Consider the following 15,353-nt stretch of genomic DNA (forward strand, 5'->3'; position numbering starts at 1 on the left):
TCTCCGAAGGCTCACTGAGACTCCTCTTGGCCATATGGACCACTCTTATATGGGCCATATTTCCATCGAGCTCTCAAAATCCCGCCACCCCTTCCCCCGAGATTTCCTCGCGACTCGCAATCAGCCTCGCACTAATAAGGCTCAGACATCGCCTGTTGTCTGCACTGTTTCTCTCGTATGGCATTCGCCGAGAAACGAAGGAACACCCACACAAGACTTCAGTCATAGCCTGGAATCATCTGGCAAGGCAGCCGCGGTGACGCCGAGGTATGTCTTCGGTGGGCAAATCTTTCATGGGCATGAACGCCCCCAAAACTTGTGTCAAGTTTTCTCACCATGCCCGGGCAACAGGAATGGTGCCAAGACTTAACAAGGTAATATACAGTCACCCGCGTGGATGGAAGTTTCCAACAGCCACGTTGGCGAAGCCGGAGGGAAGCTTTGCATCGGCATACGCATTGGCTCTCAAGGCTGAAGGAAGGCTGGGCTCTTACCAAGTGGGCTAAGATTCCACACCCACGTTCCTTTTGCCTTCTCTCGATAAGGACCACCGATGTACCTGCGCCTGTCAGCGCCCTTTGTCCGGATCTATCGGCAACATGCATCAATAGTTCTCCCACACCTTCCTTCCAACCTCTGACACTGATAGGGCAATGTGGGCTCCACCGTCAATCTCCGTCTCCAGGCTTCGACTCGACGGATGTATGTCTCTCATTGCTTGTACACCCCCCCGGGGGTATACAAATTGTGGGGCGCCATGTGGAGCGCAGCCTTCCTGATTCACAGGGTGGTCATCCTCTTGGGGGCTGGACGCAGTCATTGTGACACATAACATCCTCTTTGGTGTGTAGCACCTCGCTTCAAGATCTTGCGTTCTCCAGAGATTACTGGAGAGATCTATTTAGATTACCTTATCGCCTCTTTGTGGGCTCTCGTCCCGAGTTTCATGTCGTTATCTTCTACACCACGTCCTCGTGTAGAACGGAGCCCTGTCAACGACATATTCATCAATCCCGAGGAATGCAGGGCCTTCTCAAGAAAATCGCGCTCGCCTTGGGCGTCTTGAAGTTTCAAGACGCCAGTGGTCACCCCGTGTGCATTGTCGGGGCTGGCCCGGCAGGTCTCACAGCCGCGGCTGAGCTCGAGTTGAAAGGCAAGCAGACTGTGGTGTTTGAGAAACAAGATGCCGTGGGAGGAAAATGCCAAGCCGTTTACCAAGAGTATGCATCTCACCCAGTCAGGCCTCACAATGTTTACTGACGTGCCACAACTGTAGTGGCGGCTTTAGTCCATTAGGAGCTCTCATCTTCACACCACCAACCTACAGAGAATCCATCAAAATGATAGTCAAAAGCGGTGTGGTCTCTGTTCCATTCATTTCAGGTAACAAGTATCAGTACAATACTACAACTGGAGAACTATGGGAACGGGCGAAACCTCCTCCTGGCTTCGTCCAGCTCCTCATGCAAGAAGTCGGTAGATACGTGCGCTGGTGGAACAACAACTTCTACTTGTATAACACCGCTGCGAGTTACAGAGTAAGCCATTCTCCGTCCCGTCTTTCCAGCAGCATGGACTCACAAATCTTAGCATGGAATCCCAGATGAGCTCACAGTGACTACGGCCGATTGGTTAGCCAAGAATCAGTACAAAGCGCTCCAGACAGTGTTCATCCAGTCCATGGTAGCGTATGGGTATGGGGATTACAGACAGGTCCCAATTGTGAGATAAATTCCACATGTGCATCTTCCCATGTCATCAGCTAACAGCCTCCAGATCTACATGCTTCAATATTTGACACCGGATGTCATGATGGCTCTGCTGAAAGTGCAGCAGGGAGTAGAAGTCAACATTGCTGGTAAGCTCTCCGGGAAAAGCGTCCCAATCCCACCCATTATGCTGACACAAAGCCATCAGACTTCCACGACGTGCTTGTTCGGTATGCAGAAAAGTCGATACAGGGACCAATCCATCTTGGTACTTCAATAACTGAGATAGATCGGACGGGTGACCACCCCACGATCAAGTACCACACATCTCAGGATCCCAATCAACAGACCAAGACGCAGCCATGCTCTGCAGTCGTAATAGCTTTCCCACCCACTCTTCGCGCCCTGCAGAGCGCCGGGCTAGACCTCACCGAGAGCGAGCGAGCAGTCTTTTCTGCTGTGGGCATCAACTCGTTCTTCTCGGGCGCAGTCCGCATGAAGACGCCCCACGCCATGACATTCGGGGCCGCCAGCCCTCACCCCATGCTCCCCGTCGACCCCACGGGCGAGCCGGTCGTGGCCGTCAAGCTGCACCAGGACCTCGAGGTCGCCATCACGTCCTCGTGGGGCCCCTACCGCGGGAACCTGACCAAAGCCGAGGCTTACGACCGGCTGAAGTCCACCCTTTCCAAGCTCAACAGGGACCCCCGAGACAGCGCATCGGTGGCTGTGCCAGTCACGGATGAAGACGTTTTGGCATTCCAGGAGAACGATTACTTCCCGCACTTTGATGAGCACGAGCTCGCCATGGGCTATTACGAGAAATTCGAGAGGTTGCAAGGCCAGGGCAAGACTTATTATGCGAGTGGGTTCAACATGTTCGAGCTGATAGAGTATGCGATCCGGGCGGGTCAGGACGTTGTTAGAACACACTTCTAGAAATTTCAGTGTGCCTTTTCTGCCGATCTGGATGTCAGCGATTTCAATAAACTAGTCTCTCCCCCGAGATTTTGTCGTTCCTCAGCCTACATGAACCTCTACATCCACACTCAGTTGCGAATTTTTCTTCTGCCTTGAGACGCGAAGAACGTAGTCATGAATGATCAAACTTGCTTTTCTCTACCTATTTTGTATTCAGCCTCCCAATTACTTTGTGACAAGTGACGCAACCTTGGGCTCAAGAATAATCCCAGTCCCACAAAATCCAAGGCCTCCACCACAGCACATTCACTCATCTATCAAGTTGTAGGTAACGCCTTCCATTGTCTTGTCTAGGTCTTGATCCCGTCCCGAACTCTCGATAGTTTACAAGAAGTAGCAAGAAAGATTTTGGACGTGGACCGTCAGAGCGAAGGGCCCACGGTCGATCTTCAGTACCATCGAACCATAATGCCACTGTTTTCTAAAGTTTCGATAACATCAGTACGCGTCCTCTTTCAGGTTCCACAGGCCGGAGCTTACATTTCTCTGTGGCCAGCACTTTCCCCAGCCACGTGATTGCCTCCCCGTAGATGGGGGCGCATTTCTTCTCCCTCTTCAGCTTCTTTTCTGGCTTGGCCCCGAAATGATGGGTGAAACCGTGCGAACATCCCACCGCCAGTGTCCACTTGTAAGTGCCCTCCTCAAAGTCTCGCTCCTGGTCCCGGCCCCGGAGCCCCGCGAGCGCGTGGATCATCTCCTGGCTTTCCAACCTGAGGACGTCCCACTGCGCCCCGATCATGTAGATCCAAGTGGGGAGATCCTCCTTCCGGGCATAGCATGGGCTGAGCAACGGGTCACGCCGGTTTTGGCCTGGCGAGACATACGCCCAATCGAACCACCAGCTTGGTATCTCGAGCGAGTCTTTTGGGCCGCCCTTGTAGGGGCGTCTTTCCAACTTGACGTTGGGGGGATGACTCCAGTCCACAATCGGATAGAAAGTCAGAGCCGCCTTGATCCTGCCCTTCAAGCCAGGCAGCTGACTTGCACATAGTGCAAGGTTTGCACCTGCACTGAATCCTCCGATAACAACTCTAGTCTTATCAATAGGCAGACTGGCATCAGCAAGAACTGCCTCAGCAACAGCCCCTATATCATAGACTGCAGTAGGGAATGGGTAGACCGGGGCCTTGGAGTAGTCAAGAGAGACAATAAGCATTCCAGTCCGTTTTGCCCACATGACACAAAACTCGTCGTCTTGCTGGGGGTCCCCGACTGCAAATCCACCTCCGTGGATATTCAGATATAGCGGCAGTGGAGCGCCGCCGGCCTGATAGTCTGGGGGGAAGAAGATTCGGGTGGGCAGAGATGGACGACAGGAATAGTGCTTGATCAGGGTAGGGTTTGTCCATTGTGGTGGCGGGTGGATGAATCTTTCGACTGCATAGTAAACATATGCCAAGAACTTGAGGACCCAGAGCCTGAGGAAGCAGTTCAGACGATGGGGGAGTGGCAGCCGAACCTTCAGGAGGGCAGGTGCGTCCAGCTCCAGAGCAGCTTGAGCCTCTGGCATCTTGACGGGGTGAGCAAGAAATGCAACTTCAACTATGCAGAAAGGGAAGAGAGATTGATGGTAGAGAGGTGGCCGGACCGTGGCGGGAGGACCGTCTGCGGTTGTGATTTTGAAGGCCTCGGCTTCGCGGACCGACCTCCACTGAGACTCCTAGAAATCCGAGGCAAAAGATTCTCGAACAGGGGCGCGTCGAGTGCTAGCGCTGATCTCAGCTCCGAGACAGACTGCTTATCTGCGAACGCCCCCAACACAACAAGGGAGGCGTGTGCATAAAACGAGGAAGGAGTAAAAACTCCACTTGGGTGAGGGTTTTTATGTAAATGGGGGCGGCTTATGAATTATTAAGGGCTTAGTTAACTCTCGTCCCGGCATGGGGTCCCAATCCCACGGACGCGGGCCACCCTTCAGAGGCTGCCTGCTAACTGCTGTTTTTTGTGACGAGTAACAACTTTGAATGCGAGCATGATACAGTTGCTTCCTAGGTCTGGTTTTACCAGCTGGTGGTGTGTTCATTTAATAATCTTCAGGAACAAGGACCTTTCATAATTTCTGAGTATATGAGTTGAGGTTTCTGAGTATGTTTAGATTTAATAAACTACGTTGACTGTCTAATTAGGCTGCTGAGTGCAGTGGCGCGTGGGTGTCACATTGTGCTGACCACTCAACAGATCTGATAAGAGCCGCATAGCCGCACGCCAGCTGGCGCACAGCATTGGCAATGTGACTGGTCTGCATTGCCAAGTCAGACAGTGTGGTGCCCAACGGATTACTGGTAATGATTTTACACCTCACCACCTCAAAAAGGATTCCAAACCTCGCTTGTACAAAGGATCTGCAGGATCGTGAAGTCGGCGTGCAGCCTTGTGAGATATGGAGCAGAGAGGTTCGGAGTGTGCCTCGATCCGGAACTGGTCGAGCCACGCCACATAATGTCTCAACATTTCCATGACACAATTGGGTGTAAATTGCTTCTTCTCGCCGAATTTCGGCACCCGGTGTTGTTGCCAAGCGCTGAAACGAAGTCATTGGATTCACTTACGAGATGGTGACGGTTGGTATTCATCCTACGGATCGGACATATTTTACTCAAACTTGCAACGCTCTGGGTCCTTTCCCAGATGTCGTTTGAAACCTGGATGCTGTCTTGCTAACTCTTCATGTGTTATCAAATGCACTTCGTATAGCTTCGTTTCTGTCACCCCTCGTGTTTGATCCTTTGGACCCATACGCGCCTGTTGGGTGCTCTTTTCTTGAACCATGGGTTCCACCACTACAGAGCCGTCTTCCCGGGGCAAGGCCGATGAGGCCCTTGCGACAAGCTCCGGGCTTGAGTCACCAGCGGAGGAAGAAAAGCCTCAGCCCAAATCTCTTCGGTTCAAGCTCACTGTGTTCTTCCTGTGCGCTGTCACGGTCGTCGGCGCAATGGACGCCGTGATAGTAGCAGCTTGCTTGCAAGCCATAGCCGAAGACTTTAAGAGCACCTCCGTCGAGTCCTTCTGGGTTGGAACATCGTTCCTTCTCGCGCAGACCGTCGCAATCCCCATCTATGGCACAACAAGCGAGATCTTCGGACGCAAATGGCCAATACTCACGGCCGTTTCCATCTTCACATTCGGCAGTATCTTGTGTGCCACTGCGAAGACGGTCACATGGCTGATTGGCGCACGAGTGGTGCAAGGGCTCGGTGCCGGTGGCATGATCCAGCTCGTGCAGGTTATTCTGTCCGATATCAGCACGATGAGTGAGCGCGGGCTGTATATGGCCTTTGCGGCGTTGGCTTGGAGTCTGGGGACAAACGTAGGGTAAGCCTGATCTTCTCACGCCTAGAACCCAGCTGGAGTCTGAGGCTGATGAATGACACGCAAAAGAATACCAATCGGCGGTGCCATTGGCACTTATACGAGCTGGCGTTGGGTTTTCTGGATCAATCTCCCGATATGCATTCCGTCCATAATCGGTCTGATCTTTTGCTTGCACTTGCACCAGGATACGTCTTCCTTCGTGAAGAAGCTGCGCATGGTAGACTGGCTTGGTCTGTCCGCCATTACCAGTGCATCCACTTTATTCCTGGTGGGCCTTACTTCTGGAGGGGTGTCCCATCCTTGGAGCTCTGCCAAAGTTCTCGCACCTCTGATTGTCGGTGCCTTCCTCTATGTGGTCTATGTCTACATCGAGTGGCGGGTGGCAGCGAGGCCAATGATGCCGTTGAGAATTTTCAATGACCGGTCTGCCATCACCGGGTTTACTACCAGCTTCTTTCAGGGGTTGATAGTCTGGTGCTACACTTATTACTTTATCCTCTTCGTAAGACACCTAAGCTCGCAATTGAAGAGAACATACTGACAGCATTCAAGTTTCTCGGCGCGATGCAGCACAGTCTTCTTCATTCTGCGCTTGAGAGCATGACGACGTTGGCCTATTCTGCCCCGGCAGGCCTGGTGGCCAGTATTATCGTCAAGCGGACGCAGAAGTTCAAGCTTCTGATTTCGATTGGATGGGCCCTGCTTGCGGCAGGAGTGGGCTCCAATGTAAGGAACGTGTGCCCCGCCCGTACCGGAGTGGGCTAACAAATTTCATAGGTCACAATGAAGCCAGACAGTAGTAAAGCTATTCTGTACGCTCCTCGCTGTTTGGCGTCCATCGGTGCCGGCATCTTGTTCCCGATGCCTCTGTTTGCTGTGCAAGCTCGGCAACGAGGAGAGGACATTGGCATTGCAACCAGTGTTCAGGTGTTCGCCCGCAGTCTCGGCACAGCTTTCGGAGTCGGACTCGGCGGAGTCATTGTCCAGAATGAATGGACGAGGATCGTCTCCCGGAACGTGAGAGAGAACAGGATACCGGCCAGCCTGGCAATTCCAGGCAGTCACGCCGAGATTGCATACGAGATCATTGAAAACTTTCCAGAGCCAATACAGGAAGCATATCGATGGGTGTTTTCAGATAGTCTCAAGACCATCTGGTGGGTGCTGATGGGCCTGTCAATTGGAGGGTTTTTGGTCAGTCTGACGGCAAGGAATGATAAAGTGGCGGGTGGACTATCGGGATCACAGAACTTCAATGACAAGACAGCCATTGGGCTCGAGGATGGACGGATCCAAGACAAAGCTAACCAGCAATAAGGATAGCTTCAATATTGCATACATCAACTACTATCAATCGACACGACACCATAGATGAGCCCCAGAGTAGCCAAGATCACATTGATATCAAATACCCTCATCTTCCTGTTCCAAATCGATCTTTATCCGCGTGGCCGCTTAGCTCTAGGGCTGTTGAAGCGATGAAAAAGCGCGTCTTAAACTTGGGCTGGTTTCTTCCATTAGAGGGGCTTGCGTTCATCGACCCCTTCACATTGGCTGACTTCACGGAGTCGTTTGAGCGCTTTTCAGCCGGAAAGGTTTAACTATCCACGTCAGCCGCTTACAGGGCACCGGGTCCAGAAAATGACCTGAGCCTGACGCAAAGCTTGGTCAATAACATGCCTCTCTGACAACAAACCGATGCAGCTTAATGTGACACAAATGACATTGATGCCCGAGCTCCCTCGATCTACTCAAACAAGTTTGTTGCAAGATACATATGATTTCCCTAGACGAGACTTTGCTCTCATCTACGCGTCTCTCACATTCAAACCCTTGGATAAAACATTTTCATGCCCTGCTAACTTAATACGTAGGCTCAGAGAAAGTAAATCTTATTCCGTCAACATGAACAACAAACGGTACAATAATTTTGATACCTATAGAAGTTCAGGGCCAGAAAACGGAAAATATATAACAGCAATTTCGCAGCCCTTACGATGTACTGGTAATACAAGAACCCGAGGTGCTGCGAAACCTCAAATTGATAGACTGCCACTACTGGAAGCAACAGTTGTGTACACATCGTTACTGCACCCCGTCAGCGATGTGTAAATACCGAAAATGCCTTTGATAATCGGACAACGAGACAATGGTGCGGTGATGCTCACGAAATCAGCAGCGAGTGGAATAAAACAATCTACAATATGGAAGGTACTTCGATCGCTTTATTCCCGCTCAGTACGGCATCTGGGCATGACCTGATAACTACGAGGTTTTGAATGACACGACAACGCTTTGACACATCGAGCTGAGCAGGCACAACACGACCACCTGCCTTGGAACATGAATCGTCTGGGACGAGCACTCAACCTTGACAGATCTGGATATCATAACCCAATTCAACGCAGCCTCATCGAAGACACTGGCGCGCGCGACGCGTTCTTGTTGTCAGAAGATATCTGGATAATGCAATTCAAATTACGGGCCGCTGTTGAAGCAACCATGCTAAACGCTCCCCAATTCGTCACTCGTGCAGAACATTCATCTCATCTATTTTACTTGGACAGGTCACCACCCCAGACCTCCTTTGCGATCTCGGCCTCGAGCCTGACCTTGGCCCACTGCTCCTCCTGGCTCAGGTCGTTGCCCTCCATGGTGGAGCTGAAGCCGCACTGGTGCGACAGGCACAGCTGGTCCAGGCCCTTGGGGCAGTACTTTGCGGCCTCGTGCAGCCTGGCGACGATGGCGGCCTTGTCGTCGAGCTCGGGCTTCTTGCTGCTCAGCACGCCGAGGACGACGACCTTGTTCTCGGGCAGGTGGCGCAGCGGGGAGAAGTCCCCCGAGCGGGCGTCGTCGTACTCGAGGAAGTAGACGTCGACGTCGAGCTTCTTGAAGAGCGTCTCGGCGACGGGCTCGTACCCGCCCTGCGCGAACCACTGCGACCGGTAGTTGCCGCGGCACAGGTGGATGCCGATGGTCAGGTCCTTGGGCCGCTTCGAGATGGCGGCGTTGATCAGCTTGGCGTAGTTCTCGGCCAGCTCCTCGGGCTCGACGCCGTGGCGCGCGGCCGCCTCCTTGCGCATGCCCTCGTCGCAGAGGTAGGCGAGGTTCGTGTCGTCGAGCTGGACGAAGCGGCACCCCGCGGCGTAGAGGTCCGCGATCTCCTCCTGGTACACCCTGACGAGGTCGTCGAAGAAGGGCTCCAGCGTGGGGTACGCGTCCTTGTCGATGGCCTCCCTCCCGGCGCGGAAGTGCACCATGGTCGGCGAGGGGATGCACACCTTGGCGGAGACCGAGTCCTTCACGCCCAGCTTCTGCAGTTGCGAGTCCAGGAACTTGAAGTCGTCGACCTGGATCGGCTTGGGGTGGCCCAGCTTCCCGGTGACGATCAGCCTAGGGGGCGTGGGCAGGCCGTGGGGTGTGACGTTGGTGGACGAGATGTAGCCCTGCGCCTCGACGCCGTCGAGGTGGATGCAGAAGTCGATGTGGAAGTAGGCGCGGCGGAACTCGCCGTCCGTCACGGCTCGGAGCCCATTCTCTACCTGGCTCTTCACGACGGCGGCAACGTGCTCGTCCTCGACCTTGCGGAGCTCCTCGGTGGTGATCTTGCCGGCTGAGGCTTCGTTGCGCGCGGTCAGGACAGCCTTGGGACGCAGGAAGGACCCGACCTGGTCTGCCCGGTAGACGCCCTGAGGAAGAGGCATGGTTGATCTGGTTACTCTTTAGGATCGGGTCTCGGCCGAACACTGTAGCGCCGCAGTCTAGTCCAGTCAGGGTCTCCAAGATTTATGCGCTCGCGGTCGAGGTGGGTGACGAAAGACTGGGACGGCACTGAGGGCCGTGACTTCGCAGACTTGGGATCTGAGGTAGAGAGGGAAGCAGCAACCACTTGGGAGTGCGAGATCGCCTCAGGACTCTGAGACTTATAGACAGGAGAATATTTAAGGCCGGAGCAGGGACCTGCTAGGTTCTTTTTTTCTCCCAGCGTGGGGATCGGGAAAGCGCCCAGTTCCGCGTCCAGCGAACCAGGGGCACTCATCATGTCCGAGACTGGATGAGATGTGTCCCAGGAGCGGCAGTTCGCGCGAGCCAGCGGCCGCGCGGTTGACGCGACCACGAGGCTATGACGATTCACGAGGGGCAGCGGCGGGCGAGGAGATCCATGAAGGTGAGGGGGCGGGGCAATATCGAGCTCAGGTTCTCCATAGCCGGATTATAGTCGAGCCGCCGGACCCTGAGTCAAGGCCGAGGGACAGCTCATATAAGTCGATGGGAGACCCCGAGTAAGTCGGGCCACGCGACGGTGCTGCTTGTGCCATATCCAAGGAGGCAGGACAGACATCTCGACAAATGAGTCGTCTGCATCGTAGACAACTAACTACGCAGCAAAAGTTTACGCAGACTTTTGCTGCGGACCACGTGTGCATCCAGACCCCACAAGCAAGACGCTGGACGGTTCACTGCGCCAAGGTGCGACATAAGGTTACCAGACTCCGGGAAGACCGAGCGACGGCAGCCGAGGCCCGGTGCGAGAGTTGCTGCTGCGCCTGTCCGCTTGTTCATGCGTCGTCTGGCAGAGGCCGTTGAAAGACCCCGACCGTAGCCTTACTCGCTCACTGCAGTTTCCCAGTTGCCCGATGCCCAACTACAAATACGGTGTGGCCCCCAAGAGACGTGGCGAAAAGTCCCAGGGGACAAGAGTAATTGACGATATCCATTTCAGGGGCCAGGAGGGGCAACTGCAGCAGGCACGCAAAGGCGGAGACGAAGGCACTGACGTTGGCCCATTGATGGTCCGTATCTGGAGATGAGGATACGCAGCCAGATTTAGCCGACCACGGCACCGGCTCACGATGGTTCGAACACGGGCTGCGTTCGATGTTGGGGCTGTGCTGGAAAGTCTGATTCGGGTTTCGTCGCGTGAGATTCCCTGGCCGGCGGGCCTGGCGCTGGAATGCACATGCACCAGATGGAACTGGCTGGTTGATGATTGATTAATTGATTGATTGATTAATTGACCCGAGTGTGTCTCTCTCGCTGTTTGAGGAGTCAGATTCTTTTTGACTGCAAAACGGCCGGCCATCAGCCAAGGCCTTGGCCCAAACCGGAGACAAACATTTCAGATCTTGCGACACGCCTCTTTCGCGCTCTTTCTGCAATTTCTTGTGCACAGCACAATCGTTTGTTCGCTGCAAAAAGAAAGTGAAAATACCGGCAGTTCGAGACACACAGTTCCTTGACCAAGTCTCCCTGAGCAAGATCTGCCAGGGCTGCCAGGGACAAAGCCCATAAATTGACAGCTCACATGCCCACACTGTTTGAGTTGGGACGAGTGGCTCAGCCATGTCGTGATGACGATTTGCATATCAACGACACGATCATGGTGGCAACCTGACGTGTGGATGGGAGGGCAGCCGGTGGGCAGTCAGGGCACTGATTTGACTGGGAACTGCTATTTTGGGGCTGAAACGTGGATCTCGTATGGGCGCTTCGCGGGTCTTCTTTCCGGGTCGGTTGTTTCGTCCCAGGTGAGACGGGCCCCACGAGGTTCATGTTGCTCCCGCCCGTGTCCCGCCCTGTGCTACTCTGCAACGCTGGGCCTGTGTGTCTTTGTGATGCAGCACATGTGCCACGGGTGGGTTACATAGCTGCATTGCATGGCAGACGTCGAGCCGCAGACCTTGGGGCAGAGACTGGGCCGGCTTGAAGATCTCTCGTCCCCCCACACAGCGAATTGGAGGTGGTGATGATGATGATCAAGCCAGAAAAGGGTGACGTGATGCAGCAGCTAGACTGGCCCAGGCGCTGATCAGGCCTACCCCTGAGACGAACACCACAGGAAGCTCTGTTGCGTCGTGGTAGGTACACTCCGACTGCAATGTTGTCATGTCATCTGGTCTCGGCCGCGTCTATCTGTACGCGCCATGGCCAGCCATGCAGCAACGCATGGCCCGTCCGTCTGATGTTTTGGACCAGGGATCATCAGGGAATCGATGATCAGAATTCCGGCGGCAGGTCGTGCAATGATGTGCGGCAGGCTTGCAGCGCTGCAATGCTGCAACCTGTACGTAGTAGCCATGCACCGTTGACGTACGTATCTTCTTTTCTTGTCTTTTTCTTTCTTTAACAGCAGCAACAAGGGTGTTACGCGGAAGATGCACAGACTGGCCGATCAACAACAGCTGCCAGTCTTGAGACATTTCGGTTAGGTAACAGGAATCGTTCTGGCAGTTTGTGGCTTGGAGTCTAGAACTCTGCAGCGAGTGCTGGGCAACAAGAAGTCTAGAGTCCAGACGGCGGGAGAAGAAGCTCCTCTCAAGCGCCTGCCCTGCGTATGCATGATGGGTGTGCAGGTACGTAGACCCTGCCAGTCTGCGTGCTGGAACACGCAGCAGAACGGTGAAGTACGTACAGTGCAGTCGCACGAAAGGGGTCGCCCTTGGCCGCACCTGCCGCATGAGCAGCTACAGCTAGACGTGTCTGGGCGGTCCGGTGCAGTGGGCGTGCAGTGGCAGAGTGGGCTGGCAGTGGGCAATAGCCACTCTCTTTCCTCTCGACCTGGGGAAGAAGAGTCCAGAAATCAGGGGATCGAGTGGAAGAGATTGGACCCAGGGGCAGGGGACCACCCTCCATCACCCACGCCCATCATCAAGCTGCAGCACTACCGCAAACGCTAATCATCCCAGGGCAAGCACGGCCAATTCAACCGTTTTGGCGAGGCACGCCCGAGACGAGACCTTGACTTGGGGTGTTGTGGGTGTGTGCTGGCTGGTACGATGTACCCCCGTACCTCCGTGCCTTCCCTCCCTTCTGCCCCTCTGGTCTCTGGTGGCCCTCCCCTCCTCCAATCCCTGAAGACGACATCCCTGCCTCTGAAGTATCCCGGCCACATTATAACCTTCGACCAGATTCATGGTTGGCGCTGGACTGCAACACCTCTCTGGTCTTGCTTGTTGTTTCTTTTGGGCATTGTTTGCGCCTGCTTTATTGCCACTTATTCCCTCTCTCTACCTGCCTTCTTCTTTTCTGTCCCCTGGGATCTTCCAAATTCTTCCTGCTCGCTCGCTCTCCACGACCCAGCTTCGAAACATCCATCCGCTCGCTGTTGACCTCCACGCCCTCTCGAGATAGTCTCCCACCACGGAGCTCCCCATACATCCCCAAACGGCCCAATTCCTCGCACCTGCGATACCGGGATTATATCCCTTGGCATTTTTGCCGGAACGACCAGCTCCGACCTTTGTCTGCACCTCGTTGGAAACTACGAGCTTGCATCCGCACACCGTTGACCCTCCACGGAGCTGAACACAACAACTTCAAAACCAGAAGCGACAAGACTACACAGTCAAGATGAATATCACAAAGAAGTTCGACCGCGCCTTCCAGTGGGCCGGCGAGAAGATGGGCTCAGAAGCCAGGACAAACATGTCGGATGACTTCAAAACCCTAGAGACAGAGATGGCCCTCCGCTTCGACGGTATGGATTTCTTGGAGATGCTCGCGTGACCAGTCACTGTCATAGACTCGACCAGTGTGCTAACAATGTGTGTTCACTTACAGGAATGGTGAAGCTCCAATCCTCCATGAACGAGTATGTCAAATGGCTCTCCCGTCGTGCCGAGGGCATGGACCGCGAGAAGGGCGTGCCTGCAGCCATTCTGGGACGGTCGATGATAGCACACGGCGAGGATTTCGACAACGATTCCGAGTTTGGAAACTGCCTGATTGGTATGCTGAGCTCGAGAATCCAAGCGTACTAGGACTGCAGCTGACAACTTGAACAGCCATGGGCCGGGGCAACGACCGCGTAGCCAACATCCAGGAGCAGTTTGCCGCCGACGCCAGCTGCTTCTGGCTCGAGTCACTCGAGAGGTCGCTGGCAATGATGAAGGAGTATCAGGTACGCTCCCCAACAAACCCCAGGACAAAGCCGTAGTCGCTGACCGCTTTTCTTAGGCTGCCCGCAAGAAGCTCGAATCCCGCCGGCTAGCCCTCGATGCCTCCACAACCAAGATGCAGAAGGCCAAGCGTGATGATTTCCGCATTGAGGACGAGCTGCGTAGCGCCAAAGCCAAGTACGAAGAGTCTTCCGAGGACGTATACCGACGGATGCAAGACATCAAGGACGCCGAGGCCGACAGCATCCGCGACCTGACGCGGTTCCTCGACGCTGAGCTGGACTACCATGAGCGGTGCGCCGAGGAGCTGCGCCGCGTGCGACAATCCTGGGTCGCAGGGGCGGCCGGAGGCGGCTCGCCCCACTCACGCCGGCCTTCAGGACGCAGCAGGTCCAACACCGCAGAGCAGTCGTCTTACGGCGGCCCACGGCTGGCGCTCAGCAGGACAAACAGCAACGTGTACGAAGACGAGGAGGCGGACGACTTCCCCTCTCACAACGCACGCGCGCCCATCCGCTCGCAGTCTCGCATCAGTGTCAACAGCCAAGCATCCGACCGGCCAGAGATGCCCGCCCGGCCTGGTATTTCTAGGAGCAACACATACCAGAACGAACGCAACCTCGGCGCAAACCTGTCCCGCACGACCTCTGGGACATCGACGCCACTCAGAGAGGCCCCTCCTCCGCAGATGAATGTCGGCTCCCTCCGCGGCCAGCTGCGTCCCACCGGAAGCAGCAGGGCGTCCGCGATGGATGTCTTTGCGGACCATGACGGCGACGACACTGGCGGCAGCAGCGACACAGCGGACAGGAGCACGAGCCCAGCCACGAGTTACGGAAGCCTTAGCAGAACAAACACCGCCCCCAGCGTCGCCATCGGAAAGAAAGCCCCACCACCGCCACCGCCTAGCAGGGCCAAGAAGCCCGCACCACCTGTGCCAATGCGCCGGGAGGTTGGGTACTAGGATTAGGCTGGCTTCGGGGAGATCCGAATTATCGTTATTTGGAGGGGATAGAGGATTCGTTGGATTACCAAATTCAAGCATTGCGATGGGGTCAAACTGATTATGGGTGAGATACGAAATTCATAGAGGGTCGGCGGCGTTGGACTGGCAAACACGTACTCGTTGGATAGGATCGAAAGATGCCAGACATCTTTAGGGAGTCCAGAATTGATCATGTTCAAAAATTGATTCCAACGGGCTTGAATTGTCCTGAAACGGCGGCATGGTTGGCCATGCCCTTGTGATGTTGGCGACGCATCCCCGAACCATATATTCTACGTCTCAACAACACGGAAGTGAGATCAATAGTTGATATAGTATATCTCAGACTGTATATTGCTATCTACCTCTATTGCGGCACCACTTACTGCTATTAGTTGCAAACTGCTGCGTAACAATGTATAGACGAGATTTGAGCGGCCTTCAACCATGCACACTCATGAGGAGCCA

The 15,353-nt window shown here is 54.7% G+C and overlaps 5 protein-coding genes across 5 annotated transcripts; 3 read left to right on the plus strand and 2 right to left on the minus strand.

Moving 5' to 3' along the window:
• Positions 1 to 1,020: 1,020 nt before the first annotated feature.
• On the plus strand, positions 1,021 to 2,648 carry INS49_015159 (uncharacterized protein; the record flags this gene model as incomplete). Its single annotated transcript, XM_043175845.1, has 5 exons — positions 1,021 to 1,220; positions 1,277 to 1,538; positions 1,591 to 1,722; positions 1,777 to 1,858; positions 1,999 to 2,648. The coding sequence occupies 5 exons, from the start codon at positions 1,021 to 1,023 to the stop codon at positions 2,646 to 2,648; spliced, it is 1,326 nt and encodes a 441-aa protein (XP_043020802.1).
• A 366-nt stretch (positions 2,649 to 3,014) lies between these two features.
• Positions 3,015 to 4,200, minus strand: INS49_015160 (uncharacterized protein; the record flags this gene model as incomplete). Its single annotated transcript, XM_043175846.1, has 2 exons — positions 3,015 to 3,104; positions 3,190 to 4,200. 2 exons carry the CDS (start codon positions 4,198 to 4,200, stop codon positions 3,015 to 3,017), a joined length of 1,101 nt encoding a protein of 366 aa, XP_043020803.1.
• Positions 4,201 to 5,457: 1,257 nt separating this feature from the next.
• INS49_015161 (uncharacterized protein) lies at positions 5,458 to 7,319 on the plus strand (the record flags this gene model as incomplete). The annotated part of the gene is made up of 4 exons (XM_043175847.1): positions 5,458 to 6,002; positions 6,578 to 6,728; positions 6,780 to 7,196; positions 7,251 to 7,319. The coding sequence occupies 4 exons, from the start codon at positions 5,458 to 5,460 to the stop codon at positions 7,317 to 7,319; spliced, it is 1,182 nt and encodes a 393-aa protein (XP_043020804.1).
• Positions 7,320 to 8,557: 1,238 nt separating this feature from the next.
• INS49_015162 (uncharacterized protein) lies at positions 8,558 to 9,706 on the minus strand (the record flags this gene model as incomplete). Its single annotated transcript, XM_043175848.1, has 1 exon — positions 8,558 to 9,706. The coding sequence occupies one exon, from the start codon at positions 9,704 to 9,706 to the stop codon at positions 8,558 to 8,560; it is 1,149 nt and encodes a 382-aa protein (XP_043020805.1).
• A 3,646-nt stretch (positions 9,707 to 13,352) lies between these two features.
• Positions 13,353 to 14,864, plus strand: INS49_015163 (uncharacterized protein; the record flags this gene model as incomplete). Its single annotated transcript, XM_043175849.1, has 4 exons — positions 13,353 to 13,479; positions 13,563 to 13,730; positions 13,787 to 13,902; positions 13,959 to 14,864. The coding sequence occupies 4 exons, from the start codon at positions 13,353 to 13,355 to the stop codon at positions 14,862 to 14,864; spliced, it is 1,317 nt and encodes a 438-aa protein (XP_043020806.1).
• Between the last annotated feature and the right edge of the window lie 489 nt (positions 14,865 to 15,353).

Source organism: Diaporthe citri, assembly GCF_014595645.1.
Source record: "Diaporthe citri strain NFHF-8-4 chromosome Unknown scaffold_8, whole genome shotgun sequence".
Classification (NCBI taxonomy): Eukaryota; Fungi; Ascomycota; class Sordariomycetes; order Diaporthales; family Diaporthaceae; genus Diaporthe; species Diaporthe citri.